General features: G+C 46.6%; 1 protein-coding gene across 1 annotated transcript in view; it reads right to left on the bottom strand.

Moving 5' to 3' along the window:
* Window positions 1-12,037, bottom strand: part of IGSF10 (immunoglobulin superfamily member 10) — a 144,420-nt gene extending 132,383 nt beyond the window's left edge. The window contains exons 1-2 of the mRNA XM_085634882.1: window positions 11,390-12,037; window positions 8,484-8,749 (exon numbers count right to left, since the gene is read on the bottom strand). Of these exons, the coding sequence (XP_085491008.1) occupies window positions 8,484-8,692 (209 nt within the window). The 5' untranslated portion in view covers window positions 8,693-8,749; window positions 11,390-12,037. The remainder of the gene's footprint in view (window positions 1-8,483; window positions 8,750-11,389) is intronic.
* Window positions 12,038-18,067: the final 6,030 nt, after the last annotated feature.

Here is an 18,067-nt window from a genome sequence, read left to right as displayed (position 1 = left end):
CTGGACGAAACAAGCATCCTGGGACCGGTTTCTGGCTAATCAGCAGTCATCAGCCAGGCTAGCTTGTATCCAGTGGCAAAGTGAGCAAGGGACCACGTCTGGGCATACCCTGCCAACTTAGGGCGAACAAAGCAAAACCAAAGGGAATGATGGACGGAGTGTTGAACATTGCAGGCACTCACCCCCAGTCAACTGATCTGGGTTTAATCCATGATCATTCTTTAGCTCACTCCACCACCCCAGTTCAGACATGGCCATTTGCAAATCAGTCTGACCCTGTGCCTTATGGGAACAGCCCAGCCTGAACTTCCAAGCCATGTCTTCCCTGGACCGGAACCAAGCATCCTGGGACCGGTTTCTGGCTAATCAGCCATCATCAGCCAGGCTAGCTTGAATCCAGTGGCAAAGTGAGCAAGGGAACCACGTCTGGGTATACCCAGCCAACTTAGGGCAAACAAAGCAAAACCAAAGGGGATGATGGACGGAGTGTTGAACATTGCAAGCCCTCACCCCCAGTCAACTGATCTGGGTTTAATCCATCATCATTCTTTAGCTCACTCCGCCACCCCAGTTCAGACATGGCCATATGCAAATCAGTCTGACCCTGTGCCTTATGGGAACAGTCAAGCCCGAACTGCCAAGCCATGTCTTCCCTGGACCAGAAACAAGCATTGTGGGACTGGTTTCTGGCTAATCAGCCATCATCAGCCAGGCTAGCTTGAATCCAGTCGCAAAGTGAGCAAGGGACCCACGTCTGGGCATACCCTGCCAACTTAGGGCGAACAAAGTAAAACCAAAGGGGATGATGGACGGAGTGCTGAACATTGCAAGCACTCACCCCCAGTCAACTGATCTGGGTTTAATCCATCATCATTTTTTTGCTCACTCCGCCACCCCAGTTCAGACATGGCCATATGCAAATCAATCTGACCCTGTGCCTTAAGGGAACAGTCCAGCCCGAACTGCCAAGCCACGTCTTCCCTAGACCGGAAACAAGCATTCTGAGACCGGTTTCTGGCTAATCAGCCGTCATCAGCCAGGATAACTTGAATCAAGTGACAAAGTGCGCAAAGGACCCACGTCTGGGCATACCCTGCCAACTTAGGGCGATCAAAGCAAAACCAAAGGGGATGATGGACAGAGTGTTGAACATTGCAAGCACTCAACCCCAGTCAACTGATCTGGGTTTAATCCATCATCATTCTTTAGCTCACTCCGCCACCCCAGTTCAGACATGGTCATAAGCAAATCAGTCTGATCCTGTGCCTTATGGAACAGTCCAGCCCGAATTGCCAAGCCATGTCTTCCCTGGACCAGAAACAAGCATCCTGGGACCGGTTTCTGGCTAATCAGCCGTCATCAGCCAGACTAGCTTGAATGCAGTGGCAAAGTGAGCAAGGGACCCATGTCTAGACATACTCTGCCAACTTAGGGCAAACAAAGCAAAACCAAAGGGGATGATGGACGGAGTGTTGAACATTGCAAGCACTCACCCCCAGTCAACTGATCTGGGTTTAATCCATCATCATTCTTTAGCTCACTCTGCCACCCCAGTTCAGACATGGCCATATGCAAATCAGTCTGACCCTGTGCCTTATAGGAACAGCCCAGTCCAAACTGCCAAGCCATGTCTTCCCTGGACCGGAAACAAGCATCCTGGGACCGGTTTCTGGCTAATCAGCCGTCATCAGCCAGGCTAGCTTGAATCCAGTGGCAAAGTGAGCAAGGGACCCACGTCTGGTCATACCCTGCCAACTTAGGGTGAACAAAGCAAAACCAAAGGGGATGATGGACAGATTGTTGAGCATTGCAAGCACTCACCCCCAGTCAACTGATCTGGGTTTAAGCCATCATCATTCTTTAGCTCACTCCACCACCCCAGTTCAGACATGGCCATAGGCAAATCAGTCTGACCTGTGCCTTATGGGAACAGTCCAGCCTGAACTGCCAAGCCATGTCTTCCCTGGACCGGAAACAAGCATCCTGGGACCAGTTTCTGGCTAATCAGCCATCATCAGCCAGGCTAGCTTGAATCCAGTGTCAAAGTGAACAAGGGACCCACATCGGAGCATACCCTGCCAACTTAGGGCGAACAAAGCAAAACAAAAGGGGATGATGGACGGAGTGTTGAATATTGCTAGCACTCACGCACCGCAACTGATACCATCACACATTTAAAGAAAGAATAAATAAATCTGCATCCTCCCTGCCAAATCTGTTGCATCGCACATTCTGCCACAGACAACATGTATGTAAATATTTTTGTGTGTAGTATGCTCTATGGAAAAGTTGCAATGAATAATATGCAATCTGTTGCTAGGTGAGACCATGTCCATTTATTTGCAACAGAAATTCCACAGCTCACCAGGCATATTAAGACCCAATTCTTTCTCACAACCAGACTTTACTGTTTGTTAGAACTTGAGCTCACTTCCAATGCCCTCAGTACAATTCAGAGATGAATTGCTTTGTATTAGTTGCTGTAATCGGTTTTTCCTGATTGGGACTCACTGCAGGTTCCACCGGAAAAAGCGGTGGTTGCAGTACCAATTGCCCTTCTTAGCCTATGGTTTAGGAAGACATCTAAGGGAGTGCATGTCTTATTCTCAGTGAATGTTGTTGAGACAAATTGCTTATTTTCATACAGACTCCTCCAAGAACTGACTCCCCATTGGGACAGCTGGAAAATCGGCTTTGGCTTGTGCATTACTAGCAGTAGTGAATGTTGATATAGAGGCAGTAAGAGTGAGTAGAGAACCACCTTGCCCATTCAGCAGCCTAACTCACTCCAGGCCCTGGAAACCCATGCAACCATCATCATCCCAACTGAGACGTGCGGGACTGGGGTTCCAATTAGCGTTTTTAGTGAGGGGGGTGTGCCACTTCTACCTCCAATACTAGGTGTGGTATGTACAGGATTGAATGAAACCAGTAATGTGCAAAATGCACTTGGACGTAGAGACAATAAAGCTCTGGGTTTGGCATCTGAAATTCCCCAATTCGAAAAGCAATTAGATAAGAGAGTGTCCCATTTAATCCCAGGCTTTTTTTGCTGCCCACGTCAGTCAAACAAACTGCACAAACCTGACAAAAAAAGGTTTTCCTTGATGGTAATGAGCAGTTAATAACCAGGCAAAGTAGTTTGGGACCAATACCATCTTTGTAATCCCTATGCTTCCAGCCAGCTACAGGGAGAGAGTTACCCATCAGGAGACCTGCTCTGTTATTTTATGCATTGCTTCATCATAATTTTCTTTCAGGACCATATCCATATACCTATTTATCCAAGTGCCAAGGTACTTAACTAAGTCACTGCACCACTCCAGTAGGAATTGTGATGTGTATTTGATAGCGCTCTCAGTTAGAGAGGAAATTAACAATTTTCTCCAATCAATGACAATTCTTGACATAGGCCCAAACCTTATATATTCTCTAAGAATCCTATCCAGGCATTCTCTAGGGTCTCTCAAATATAGGGTCATATTGTTTGCGTATAATTATATGAGAATGTGTCTACTGGTATAGCAAATTGCATATTCTAAGTTATGTTGGTGGAGATTCACCACCAGTGGATCCAAGGCCAATGCAAATAAAATTGGAGAGGGGACATCCCTGTCTCATACCTCTGGCGATGTAGACAGGGGGCCAAAGCTGGCCATTTGAATGGATTCTCACAGAGGGAGATGAGTAAAGTAGTTTAATCCAGTCTTTGAATATATGCTGCAGACCCTTTCTTCTCTGTATGGGGAACAGGTAATTCCATTCCAGCAGATCAAATGTTCATAAGGTATCAAGGAATACAGCGACTGCATTAAGATCATGAGAGCAAAGAGGGTGAGCAGATTATGGACAGTAGAATAGCCTTGGATAAATCCAGACTGACCTGGAAGAGCCAGCTCCAGCAGTAAAAAGTTGAGACAGTAAGCGATAATTTGGCTGACATTTTTGCATCACAATTTAGGAGAGTCTTACAAGTGGGAAGGCTACCAATCAATGCCTTGAGTTCACCAAGGGCAAGGAGTTTGGCCACAAAAGGCAGGGGGCATCACTCTGCCAGCCAAGGACTGTAGTGTTTAAGTAGTCAGCCTTTGACTGATAAGGGAGGGGGTCCTCTTCCCAGCGGTCACCTGTGAAAAGTGTATGTGAAAAATCTATATGATCCTTGGTGTGTCCTGAAAATGTATGCCATTCTCATCCACAATCTATATTTTATCATTAACTGCCCAGGGCCATTTAATGTGAGCAGACAATGACCTTCCTAGTAGCTCCCTTTCCCCATATGCTCTGGCATATTTCACCTGGAATCTACACTCTGGTGCCGATCACGATCCGGTAAAAAATGTCCCCGTACGACTCGTATCGGGTCTTTTTACCGTACGAATCGTACAAGTGCCGTACGAACTGGCAATCACGATTCGCATGGTAAAAAGTCCATACGAACCGCACTGGGAATCATTCCCCACACGTCCTCGGGTCAGAAAATGTGTCCGACACGTCCTCGTACGATTCACCGTACAAACGTGAAAGGTGAACTCCGACCGGGGAATCACGATCCATCCCGGGCGTCCGAATGTACAACCGTATGGTGAAAAGACCGTCCGCACCGAACTCCCATAACAACCATGGAGACGTCCAAACAGGTGCCCGGTACGTGCCGTACCCCCCGCAGCCCCCGTAGGTACGGGCCGACCCCCCCCCCAGCCCCCGTAGGTATGCGCCGACCCCCCCCCAGCCCCCGTAGGTACGCGCCGACCCCCCCCCCAGCCCCCGTAGGTACGCGCCGACCCCCCGCAAGCCCCCGTAGGTACGCGCCGACCCCCCCTGTGTGTACACCTGTGTACGGTGCGTACCCACCCGTGTATGTACGGTGCGTACCCCCCCGTGTACGCTCGAGTCGAACCCCCCCGTGTACGCTCGAGTCGGACCCCCACCCGTGTATGTACGGTGCGTACCCCCCCGTGTACGCTCGAGTCGAACCCCCCCGTGTACGCTCGAGTCGAACCCCCCCGTGTACGCTCGAGTCGGACCCCCACCCGTGTATGTACGGTGCGTACCCCCCCGTGTACGCTCGAGTCTGACCCCCCCGTGTACGCTCGAGTCGTACCCCCACCCGTGTACGCTCGAGTCGGACCCCCACCCGTGTATGTACGGTGCGTACCCCCCCGTGTACGCTCGAGTCTGACCCCCCCGTGTACGCTCGCGCTGGGGGTACGCACCGTACATACACGGGTGGGGGTCCGACTCGAGCGTACACGGGGGGGTTCGACTCGAGCGTACACGGGGGGGTACGCACCGTACATACACGGGTGGGGGTACGACTCGAGCGTACACGGGGGGGTTCGACTCGAGCGTACACGGGGGGGTACGCACCGTACATACACGGGTGGGGGTACGACTCGAGCGTACACGGGGGGGTCAGACTCGAGCGTACACGGGGGGGTACGCACCGTACATACACGGGTGGGGGTACGACTCGAGCGTACACGGGGGGGTCAGACTCGAGCGTACACGGGGGGGTACGCACCGTACATACACGGGTGGGGGTCCGACTCGAGCGTACATGGGGGGGTTCGACTCGAGCGTACACGGGGGGGTACGCACCGTACATACACGGGTGGGGGTCCGACTCGAGCGTACACGGGGGGGTTCGACTCGAGCGTACACGGGGGGGTACGCACCGTACATACACGGGTGGGTACGCACCGTACACGGGTGTACACACAGGGGGGGTCGGCGCGTACCTACGGGGGCTGGGGGGGGGTCGGCGCGTACCTACGGGGGCTGGGGGGGGGTCGGCGCGTACCTACGGGGGCTGGGGGGGGGGTCGGCGCGTACCTACGGGGGCTGGGGGGGGGGTCGGCGCGTACCGGGCCACCTACTCTGGTCGATTCGCGCCGTTCTTCGCTTTTGCGGCACTTTTTGGGTGCCGTGAAAATATTGCCGTCCGGACTGCTGTCGGTTCGAATCGTAATTCCTGGTTCGTGAAACGCTGCCTGAAAGCGTCCCGACGTCACGTCGCAGCATTCCCGGATCACATTCGTATGTATATTTTCGTCGGTCGGTGTTTTTTACGATTCGTACGGAAATGGTGTTTCCGTGCGAATCGTAATTCCATGTTTGGAAAGTTTTACAACCGGGTACGAGTCGGACGGGGAATTCGCTCCGACCGACGGTTCGTACGCGGTTTTTAACGGATCGTAATCGGCACCTCTGTGTCTGCAATCTAAGTATTCAGAGATGTTTTCCCTTATTTGTATATGAACTATGTCAGCTTGGGAGGCGTCTATAGATTCCTTCAATATTTTGAATTCATTTTCTAGCTGAGTCAAGTGCATGTAAAGTGATTTAGGAATATCACTATCCTTCAGCAATAAATGTACCTCATATTGTAGCCTTAAAGACCTTCCACACCACCCCCATACTATTAACCGAGTCAAGGTTAAACTTGAAGTAATCAACAATATGTGTTTGTAGTTTTTCATCAGAAACCCTATTAAGGAGTATCTCTAGAATGAGTCTTCAATGTTCACCAAAAGCTAGTGACCATGGTCCTGTATACACCAAAGTAACGGGGAAGGTCTGATAGTGTGCTAGCTAAGTGTTGCACGGCTGCCATCCGTAACCCCACACCCTGGGTAGCCTGCCAGTAATCAAGCCTAGGCTATCTCTTGGTGACAGCAGAATAAAACGTGCCCTCTTTTAGCAGAGGGTATGGCTGTCTCCAAACATCTAACAACTTGTGGTCGCTTACTATTGCATGTAGATGCCTCGATGCCAAAGCAGGCATACTTGATGAAACCCTGGATCTGTAAATGCAGTCTTGAAGTGTGTAATTAAGGTATCCTCCCTACAACAGTGAACACGGATGTGCAGAATAGAGCAGGGCAATATTGGGGGACTTCAAAAAACAGAAAAGCAAGCAACAGGTAATGTTAGTAGCACCGTCCCTCTTGTATTTACATATATCCCCACAAATGTGACCTTATATGGTGCACACTCTATTAGTCCCAGCCACTCACAGGAACTTCTTTAAGACAGAACACAAAATGTATAGATGTAGTGGTGCATCCAGAATGGATCAATATCAAACAAAACATCTTGAGTCATATTTCTTCTTTTATTTTTATTTTTCTAAATTGTTCATAAAATTCATACGCCCAAACTATGCCTCCAACTTTTTGTTTTGTTCATGTGAGGAGTTTTGCTTGCTGTAACCGTGGGTCACGGATTAATGTGTCCATTATGAATCTGACCCATCCTTGGAGATAAGACTTCATTGTATGATTGGTAGTTCTGGAAACTTCGGCTGAGGATTCTTTTCTGGAATTAATTTATTATGTGGGGCTGGAGCAGTTCTCCCCTGGAATACTTAAGTCATTTACTGAGTTAAATCTAATGCCCTGAAGAAGTCCACTCTGTGGACGAAACACGCTGGCTGTAACATTGGGTTTGTGGAATTATATGAACATTTTGGAAAAAGACTAATAAAAGTAGAAATAAGGAAAATTAAAGGGCTTAAGTGGACTTTGTTTAATTTGATATTGATCTAATTCTGGGTGCACCACTGCATCTATACAATATTGGGGGATTGTTATTATTTTCCTCGCGGGGCTGAAGGGACTAGGAAGGGGTCCAGGCTGCTTCTCTGCCTACTGCTCTTGCATGCAGGTTCACCAGGTGTGGCACTGTACATAGTTAAGCTGAGTCCGGTGTTTCCTGGCCTGTAGTTACCCAGTTTGGTGTTTCCAGATCTGATAATTCTGAGTCCAGAAACACTAGGAGACTTGTACTTACCTTAGTGTTTTTACGTCTGCAAACCTGCTAAGTTCCGCCCTCCAATGTTGCCCTCTTCAACCTTTAGCTCCATCCACCCTCACAGACCATCGCTAATGAGGTTTCCACCTGCGTTTTGGTTAATGCTATTTCTCTTCTTTTCGTACACTTTACCCGTTTGTGTGAGTGAGGTGCTTAGGAGAGTATGGTGCAATGCTGATACTTTGTGAGTACCCAAAGTTACAACAGTGTCGCTTTGCACCACGTGTGCATTGCTTGCCACTCGCTACTTCTCAAACTATCCCCGGAATCTTTCTTTGTTTACATACTATCAAAAGGTATATGTGCATAACTTTTGGGTACGTTAAGTACAATTTTGACATATAGAACAAGCTTCTCAAGCGTCTCAGAGTTTTGAGACTCTTCCATAGTGAACTCCAGGAAAAAGCATTTTTGAACCAGCCCACTTGTGTTTACTTTGTTCCTGTCGGTGTGTAACAAAACTCTGTGGACATCATTGTTTTTTTGCTGGCAAAACTTTTTTACTGCATCCTTCTAAACACAAATGTTGCAGCACCTCCGGTAACACAATATCTTCCACTGTGGACACAATTTCTGGAATGAACATGCATCATACATGCTACTCACATACATATAGAGGGGACTGTAGGAACAGCCACTGTAAGGATGGTAATGGAGCATGCACCTACCCCAGGTTGATGCGTTCCACGTTGGAGGCGAGTTGCCGGGGGATGGCTGTGAGATACCTGAAGGTGCAGTGTACCTCGGTGGGCACGTAGCAGGCACAGGGCTTAGGGCATGCCCCCGAAGGACTAGGAAGAAGAAGAAGCAACAGAAAGCCGCTACCAACGATCAACCGGGCCAGGTGGCTCCGATGCCTGCTGCCTGGCATTGCCATCCTTGCCCACTTTCTAGTCACAGCATCTCACACTGGAACTGTTCCAAATCCTGGTCCCTAGACAAGAGAATCTACAATCAGATACAGACAGTCGCCATTAGGACATCAATACACATAACCAAACCACAGGAAAGTCCTAACTTTCCCCATTCTGCTTTTTCTCGCTGGACTTTGTCTCAGTTCCCTTCCTCTTTTGCCTACTTTTGTAAAACAGTAGCACCAGGAGTGGCAGAATTAGAAACTTTGCTCATTCGATTATTATCAATAATAAAAGTAAAATAAAATAAACTGAACACCTATGCTACGTTTTTTCTGTATACCACAGTTTTGCACTTTTTTTCTTTTGGGAAGGGGGTGGGGGCGTGAGTAAGGGTGGTTCCTCAATGACGATCTAAAATCATAAAATGAAAGATTTGTACTTAGAAAAGAGATGCACACCACGTGACAGTTCAGACTACGCAGTCCACGCTTTATTTTATCAGTTTTTAGTTGATAGAAAACAATTTTATTTAGATGTCTTTCCAGAGAATTAACACGACCCGTGCAATAAAACAGCTCTAAAGCTTTCGAACAATTCACGAATATTTTCATGTGAGCGAGATTCCTTTAGCCAGGGAACACGTCAGCTTTTTTAATGCCAGATAATTACAGTGTGTTCTGCAGGGTGGGAGATGTGGAAGAGAGCGCGGATACATCTTGGCATGTTCGACTGGAAAGGCGCTCAAGTGAATGAAATTGAAGACACCGCAGAATTCGGATTGATCTCGTGGGAATTGTTTTAAGTATGAGACAGACGCCACCTGCTGGAGAGAGCTGCATACCGCGGTCTTTATCTCGCATACAGTACTAGTCTGTGGTACTTATTCTCTGGCACAGAGTTAGTAACAGAAGTGTCTGGCGCTTGTGACTTTCATACATTCCAAAACTTGCTCCGTGCAATTTACATTTGCAAGCCACTTTAGCTACCACAAAGTCTCCAGTAAGGCCACAAAGACAGCCAGACGTATTTACTGAAGAAATTCCCCGAATGGTGTCTCACATGAGTGTAAATCTTAGACACGTCAATCACCTTGACTTATGTGTTCACAGTAAACACTGCTTGCCTCCCAGCTTTACGCTGGCTTGCACATTTTAGGTAACGTCTCTCTCCCTGCAGAATGGTCTGAGCCAGATTCACAAAGGCAATTTACACTTTTGTGTGATTTACACTTTTGAGTAAGTTTACTACTCTTTGGCTGTTTACAAAATGTGTAAATGTACTCCAAAAGTGTACCTTACATGTCTCCACCAAACTGAAGAGCCTGGGGCTCCACTTTTGAATAATTTACACTTTTGAGTAAGTGTGATACTTTTTGGCTATTCGCAAAATCCGAGTGTAAGTTTACTCCAAAGGAGCAATTTACACTTGGATTTTGTGAATAGCCAAAAAGTGGCAAACTTACTCAAAAGTGAAAATTACTCAAAAAGCGTAGATTACCTTTATGAATGAAGCCCTGCCAATCTCTTACTTCCTCAAGCAGTGTCCTACGCTCACATAACTTTGCTCACATGTTTCCTAGGCCCATGCAGAGGCGCAACTAGAGACAAATTTCGGCGGGCGGGGGCTAAGAAAAAAGTTCGGGGGGGGGGGGGGGGGGGTGAATCTTTTAAGCCATAGGCAGAGTGGAGCTGCAGGGGCTCTTAGAAGGGGTGAAACAACAGGGAGGCCTCATTAACATGCAAATGGTCTTTTAAAGACCTGTGAAGTGCTCGGGTGCGGCTGTGTGTGTCTCCGGGAAGCTGTCTCATCCCGGGCTGCCACACACGACGGGGGAGGCTGAAGCCCTGTGAGTCCAATTGGTGTTGCGCGCCTGGGCCCATGCATACATTAATCCTGTCCAGGGTTTTTTCTGTAACCTGGGATTTATGGCTCTGCTTTTTCATCATAAACCCAGTGCTTAATTTGAGCCGGTGGTTTCACGTGCTAGGCACCGGCACTTAATTGGTTTCTGGTGCTCGGCACCGGCACTTAATTGTTGTTTATGAATACAATATACATAAAAAAAAATACTTATACCTGCCTCCCCAGCTATTCCCTTATCTTTGGGAAACTGGAATAGTCTGAACTGTCACACTTCCATGCGAAAGAAATGGTTAATAGTTGTTTTAACGGGGATGACAAAGGCGGTGGGTGGTGCAACCTGCAGTGGCCTCCTGGCCAGGGCCTTGGCACTTTTTTTTTTTTTTACAAATTAAGCAGTGCATAAAACTAGGACACCAAGTCCCAGAATGCAAAGCAAAAACCTGGACTGCACGTGCCGTCAAAGCATAAACATGGAACACTTGTGTGTTTTGCTCCTCCACTTCTATTTACACCTTCCCTCCATTAGTGGAGATGACGTTAGTGCTACGCACAGTCCTTGTGCTAGAAGATAACATACTTCATTTGAGGCGCTAGACAGGAATCTAGGGGTGTGCAAAGCCCTACAGTATATCTGGCTGTCCTGTACACGTCCAGGACAGTGTTAATGGTTTTCACACAAGCGAACCGCAGACCTGTGAAGTGAAAGGCAAATTAATCTCATGTTTCAGTAAAGATACCCCTTTAGCTGTTTTTTTGTACAAAACATTAACTATCCAAACGGGTAGCATTTCCGAGAGAGGGGGGGAAATTGCAACAGCATAATACAGGTGAACACATGAGCAATCGGGACCTACCTTTCTAAGCTGATTCTCTCGCACCTTCAACTGGCCGCAAACTGTAAAAAAAATAAAAAAACGAAGGGCAAACTCCCAAGCAGAGGCTTGCTGGGCCAGCGAAGTCAGCAATGACTTAAATCCAATGGTCCGCATAGGTATGAACTTTTAAATTCTCAAAGTTTGCACCATTCCAGCTTCGAGGATGTGAGCGTTTCCAGAGCTCGTCTGCATCCAAGTTCACTTCTTTGAAGCAACAAAGTGCATGAAAAACATATGACTTTTTACTCGGATCTCTCCTGTGGGAAGTTCTTCTGCTCCTGGCAAATTGTCTTTTTTTTAAGCAAACACCACTTCTGTCTTTACTGTTAAACACCCTTATCTTCCTCCATCATCTGCAAGAGCATTCCTGCGGTCCCCTCGGGAATTTTAAATCTCTCTCCTGCTCACAGGCTTTTTAGTTTATACAGATATATTTCCTTCTCCAGTGAACAGAACACAAAGTAATGACTTTCTCTGCCGTGCCACCGTCACCGTGTTTCCCTTGTCATTGTCAACGCTTTCCTCTTGGATCGCGAGTTTCTCGTCCATTCCCCGTGCACTAACTCAGCATCCGGCGTGTTCCCCTCCACAAGGCTCCTCTCTGCAGAAAGGTACCACACATTTTCCTTCGCAGAAACTCTTTCCAGACACAGATGCAGACACGCCGGGATTGGCCGAGGCAGACGCTCACCCATTGGCCGCGGGACACTCTACTCTGACAGGATCATATATTTCACGAAATGGGGAGCTTAACTTTCCAGACCGGGTTTTCGTGTTTTAATGCACACGTTTTGAATGCATTTTCAACACACAGCCTTGTATTCTTTGCCAAAACATCGCAGTCAAACAAAAACCGAAATGTAGGTGCACGCATGTTGTAAGTAAGATCACATTCGATCACTTAAAATCAAATCAACGGCTTTTTTAGGTGTTTCACATGTTGTAACTAGTTTGTGTGGGTTAGATACAACAAGGAGTTCGTAGTCGATATTGAATCCTTACTTGATCTCATAAAACGTGGCGTAAAATATACCATATCTTAAAGTAACGTGAAGTAACATAAGGTAACTTGATATGGGATTAAATGGCAATGGAACATTTGAAATAAGGACAGTTTAAGTATAACCAGGGCCACAGGAAATATGCATTTCTTTGGCTTTAGCGTTCTTCACATAATTATTGATTTGACACCATCCAGCCATCATCTGCTACATTATCAGCAGTTTCTAGATCAAATTGAAATTGTATCTAGCTTTAACGGTTCAAAAGTTGGGGACATGTTGCAGGACAGTGCAAAGGTTGACTGGCCACCTTTCTGTTGCTATTTTCTACACTTAGGGGCAGATTTATGTTTCCTGGCGCATCCCTGCAAATCAGCAGGGATGCGCCAGGAAAGATGCGTCACGCAAGTTTACCCTTGCGCCACCACAGATGCGCCGCATTTACAATGCAGCGCATCATGGCGCAAGGATAAAGAGATGCGTGACGCATCTGATAGCGTCAGGGCGGCGCATTGCTGGAGTCGTGTCGCAAGCACGACGCAACTCCAGCAATGCTCAGGGGCTGCCCATACCTAACATGCTGCGTCATGCCTTACGCCTGCTTCAAGCAGACACAGGGTTTTGGCGAAGCAGCGTCGGAAAAGTGACTCAGTGAAATCTTGTAGATTTCACTGCGTCACTTTTCCGAGGCTTTTTCCGACGGAACGCCCACCCTGCATACATTAAACCTGACGCAGGTTTAACGTAGCGCAGGGCTTTACAACGTGACGCATCTCCCTAGATGCGTCACGTTGTAAATAAGGCGCAAAATGGCGCATGGTTTACGCCGCCGCTGCGTCACAGAAGTGACGCAACGGAGGCGTAAATGTCTCGCAAGGGGCTTGTAAATCTGCACCTTAGGGGTTAAACTGGTACTAATGAGGTGCAACCTATTCCCAAACAGTGTTAACAAGGTTGACAATTAGAAAATTATGTATTAATACTCTCACAAAATGTTGTCAACCCTGCCACATAATTTGGTCAACCCCGTCGCATAATTCAAGTAGCCTTTAATACATCGTATTGAAATAAAAACATGTCTAGGTAAATGATAAGCTAAGTAAACGTTACACAAGTTTGTATATTCTCTTTAGCACTCTATACTTTATTGAGATCATTGATGAGATGCCGTCCAACATGCCCGGCTCATCAGCAGACACTAATAAGCTTATTTACAAGCCACTTATGCCGCAGGTATGTCACTTTTTGTGATGCTCCAGCTGCGCATTTTGCGGCCCCATATTTACAAGGACACGTAAAGCCACACTGCCTGGCTTTTCCTGTCCTTGTAAATACGGCTCCTTTTCACGCAGCAATTTGTATGAAAGGGGCGTGCCATGGGTGTTGCTGTGGGTGTTCCGACGCAACACCCATGGCTTCTGCCACATTCCCAGATTTACAGCCTTTCGCAAAACCAGGGAATGCATCAGAATGGTATGTCTCCCCAGGGGAGGCAAAGGGAAGCCCAATAAGGAGAAATGTTTTCATTTCTCTTCGTTTTTTCCTCTTTCTATGCGTGCTGCATTCTGCAGCATGCATAGAAAGAGGAAAACACCTCTTTTGATCGTTTTGTGCAGAAAGGTATCGTTGTTGTCTGCTTTCGATTCGATCGTAACAACGTGCAGGCGGGAGCGGGCTTTCTTAGTTCAGACTCCTGATGGGCAGAATCTGAGGGGTCATCAGGCCTCCTTTTGTTCGAGTCTCTTGGCTGGGAGCAGTCAGGAGCTTCACACCTAGATGCCAATGCAGCAGAGGGGAAACAAAGGCTCACACCTTGTTAGCACCTCACACATACTTAAGAGAGGCAGCTTTTTTTTACTTTGTTCAGTCCCTGTTTACAAGATATGCATACACTGTAAGAATGTCAGATGTGTTGGTCTTTCCCTGTATTTACACAAAATAAATCTAATTTATATAGTGCTTACTACCCCCGAGGAGGCATTGAAATAATTTATTTTTCTTGTAAAGCACTATGGGTAGCGGAAGTTTACGCTGACAAAAGGCAACATTGTTTTATGTGTAGCTTTCAAAAGTGTGAATCTTCTGCCTACATCAGGAGGGTTACCTGTAAACTTAAAATGTGCTCCAATGTACTCATGATAGACCTGCTAAACATACATGTGAGGTCTTAAGATCTAATGTCACTTCTTATGATGCCACTTCCTGTGATGTCACGCGCCGCGATGTCACACACGGTGATGTCACGCACGGTGATGCCACTTGCATTCTGATTAACTAGGTTAGTTCCCCACTTCTTTTTTTAGGACTTGTGCCCTGCCTTGCACCATGGTGCAAGGGTGCCTGAGTTGCGGGGATGAAAGTTTTTGTGCAGGAAGGGATGCCTTCCTGCACAAAAGCAATCACAAGAAGTGTTTTCTTTTTTCTATGTGTGCTGCGAAAGAGGAAAAAGTTAGGAGTAATGAAAACATTTCTCTTTGTTGCAATTCCCTGGGGAGTCGTACCATTCTGACGCCTTCCCAGGTTTACAAAAGGTTGTAAATCTGAAAATGTGACAGAAGGCATGGGTGTTGCGTGGGAACACCCACAGCGCGCCCCTTTCACGCAAAGTGCTGTATGAAAAAGTGATGCATATTTACAAGGACATGAAAAGCCATGCAGGGTGGCTTACATGTCCTTTTAAAAATGGGCCAGCAAAATGCGCCACAGGTGAGTCACAAAAAGTGGCATACCTGCGGAGTTAGGGGCTTGTAAATAAGCCCCTTGGTGATTTGAACTACCTCACTTTCAGATTACTGTTATATTACAGAAACCATGCTACCCTGTTGCACTGCAGCCCCCGTCCTGGCAGCACCACTGGAATGTAGGTCTAAAACTTTGAGGTGAGACATGTGGGTGGGTACTTTTCTGAGTGAACCACCACTGAAGTTGCCCCAAAGTCCCGGCTGAATATTCCCTAGTGCAAAGCCAAGCTAATTGGCTGTGAGCATGCTACCAGAGCCGTGCCAGTCGCCTGATGTGTTTGCGGAGCCCAGGTCAACAAACTCAAGCGTAAACCCGAGATCGACCACAAGTACCTGTGCGAGGATGAAGAAGAATATCACAGTAGGCCTCCTGGGAATAAATAGATCCCTATCAAATCCATGTGAAACTGCAGTGTACTCCTTGTTCCAGGCCTAGCATCACCATTTAGAAAAGGGACTGAGACTCCTTAGCAACATGTCTTTTGGGTGATACACACTTTCTACCCAATTGGGCAGCAGATTATCTCCCATCTACATAGTCACTGCAACATTCATCCTCCTACGTCACTCGTTCCTCTTGCGGACAAGAAGGTAAGTGGGCACATTTTTTAAAAAGACTCTACAATGGAACTGACAATGACGTCGTTCATGACCTGCATGGGTGCAGCTATCGCTGACCTAGCTAAAGACTGGACAGTAGGTTGCACATCCAAATTAAGTGAACTTTTCTTATATCCTCTTTCCCTTCCTGGAAAGATCTAGATAAGAAAACACAGAAGCCGTTCAAGAGACAGAAGTGCTAAACATCTTGATGTCACTCTTGGTACTAAAAATATGGAAACCCACCCGAGCGAGCAGCCCCCTTGCAGCTCTTGACAAAAAAGATGAATATTAATGGTTTAATATTAAGGTACCGAGGACTAAAACTGGTTGATCATTAATGATTTATGGATTGCTTTATTATATACTCTTTGAATATTTAAAACTAATATTTTAAACCCAAACTAACTTTTTTAAAGAACTGTAAAGTGGGAGAAACTCAATGCAAGGAAAAACAGGAAAGGTTGCTGAAAGAAAACGCTCGCCACAATGTTGCGCGTCTTCCAATTGGTAGAATGGTCACATTGTGTCAGGGAAGAAACTGGGGAGTGGGCCAAACCAAAAGTACTGTGCTCCAAGGGGGTTTCAGAAATTATACACTGTTTTCCGAAAAGGAGCTCACTGGCCACAAAACAGATGCAAAAACAAGCCAAAGCCACAAAGCACGAGAATCTTGTTGCAAACAAAAAAAGATATAAAAAAAACTGAAAAGTGGTTTCCCTGAAATGCAGCAAAGCAAATGATGCGAATGGTCCTGGGGACGCGGAGTGTAGGATCCAGAGGTTCAGTTCACACTTCAAAGATCAACCAGTAGTGAATTAAAGAAACCAATGCCAGTGCATGAAAAAATGAAAGGAAATAAAGACGGTGAATGTAGTAGCATATAATGCAAATTTATAGAATTAAAAACGTATCTGCTAGAGCAGCATAAAAGAGAAGGAATGACAAAAGTTTAAGGATGTTAAAGGGGTCCCTCCATTATGGTGCAAGGAGCACTTGAGTGTGCTAAGACTCGTATTGTGGATCATTATTCCTTGTTTGAATGCTTTTTTTTCCCCTACCATACTTTTTCAATTAAGAATACTGGCTCCATTTCACAGGCCTATAAGTGGTCTAGCCATCGCATCCAGAAAACACTCACACGCTTCAGTTTCCACAGGATCAGTGAATCAGGGTGGTGAGCTAGAAATAAACACATGTTTATGTATTCCATTCCACAAAAAATTCCTCGCTTTTGGCTTCCAGTGGATCTGGGTATCATGGTAGGAAGGCAGGACACCACATATGTGTTTATCTGTTCCAATCCACCGAAGACGCGTGAGCTTGGTTTTCCATTGATCAGGGCATCGCAGTGAAGGCCATGCCACCACATACACTCTTGAGTCCCAGATGAGGACAGTTCCCCTGCTTTCCATTTTGGTACATGTCCATAAATCTCCCAATTTAAGATCACTCATGTAAAACTGGCCTCTGGGATGGTTATGATGCTTATTCAGGATAGCATCAAGGCCTTCAATTCACTTGGCTCTGATATCTTGCCAGTTAGCCAAACCCCAATGGGCTTCGATGTGAAAGTAGCTGGCAGAATAGGATCGTTGGGTGGAGCGAGTGCAGGGACATACCCTACGTTGCCAAGTGCCAGCAAAGTCTTGAGCTGTAATCAATCAATTACGGGTTTGATATATCCCTATGCTGTTCTTTTATGATTTAAATTAAATTAATAAAGTAATTTCACAAAAAAAAATATCCCTGTTCTGATTAGATAATAATTTGGGTTAAGATTGATGGGGCTGTCTGAGGTGATGAATATTAAGGCAATTGGCACTTGGAAGAGGGTGAAGTGCCAGCGTGTAGGCGTTATTGCTTTTCCGAGTATTCGAACATTAGTTGGGATTTATTGCAGGCACCATCAACAGGAGGATTGGTTGGAAGCAAACATAGGATGCAAACACGGCTGGTGTGCAGTGAGGAACTTTGATAAACAAAGGGGGAGATTTACTAAAAAGTCACGCGATGCAGCGCAGCCCTCCGCAAGGCTGTGCTGCATTGCGTGACAGGGAGTGAGCAGGAGAACGCCATATCTTCAAAGATATGGCAATCTTCTCCCCTTACTCTTCCGCCGACGCTGATTACAGCTGCCGTGCGTCATGCATTTACCTTAGCGTCACAGCCCTCGGGTGTGTGCATGAGTCTAGCATAGGTTTTTTACAGGAAGGGTACCCTTCCTGTACAAAATACTATGCTAGACACAAGGGAAAGCTTTTCCCACTTTGTATGCGTGCTGCACAGTGCAGCACGCATGCAAAGTCAGAAAA

The sequence above is a fragment of the Triturus cristatus genome, chromosome 11 (assembly GCF_964204655.1).
Source record: "Triturus cristatus chromosome 11, aTriCri1.1, whole genome shotgun sequence".
Taxonomy (NCBI): domain Eukaryota; kingdom Metazoa; phylum Chordata; class Amphibia; order Caudata; family Salamandridae; genus Triturus; species Triturus cristatus.
The sequence above is the reverse complement of the archived record's forward strand: the minus strand, read 5'-3'. Positions and strand labels throughout refer to the sequence as shown.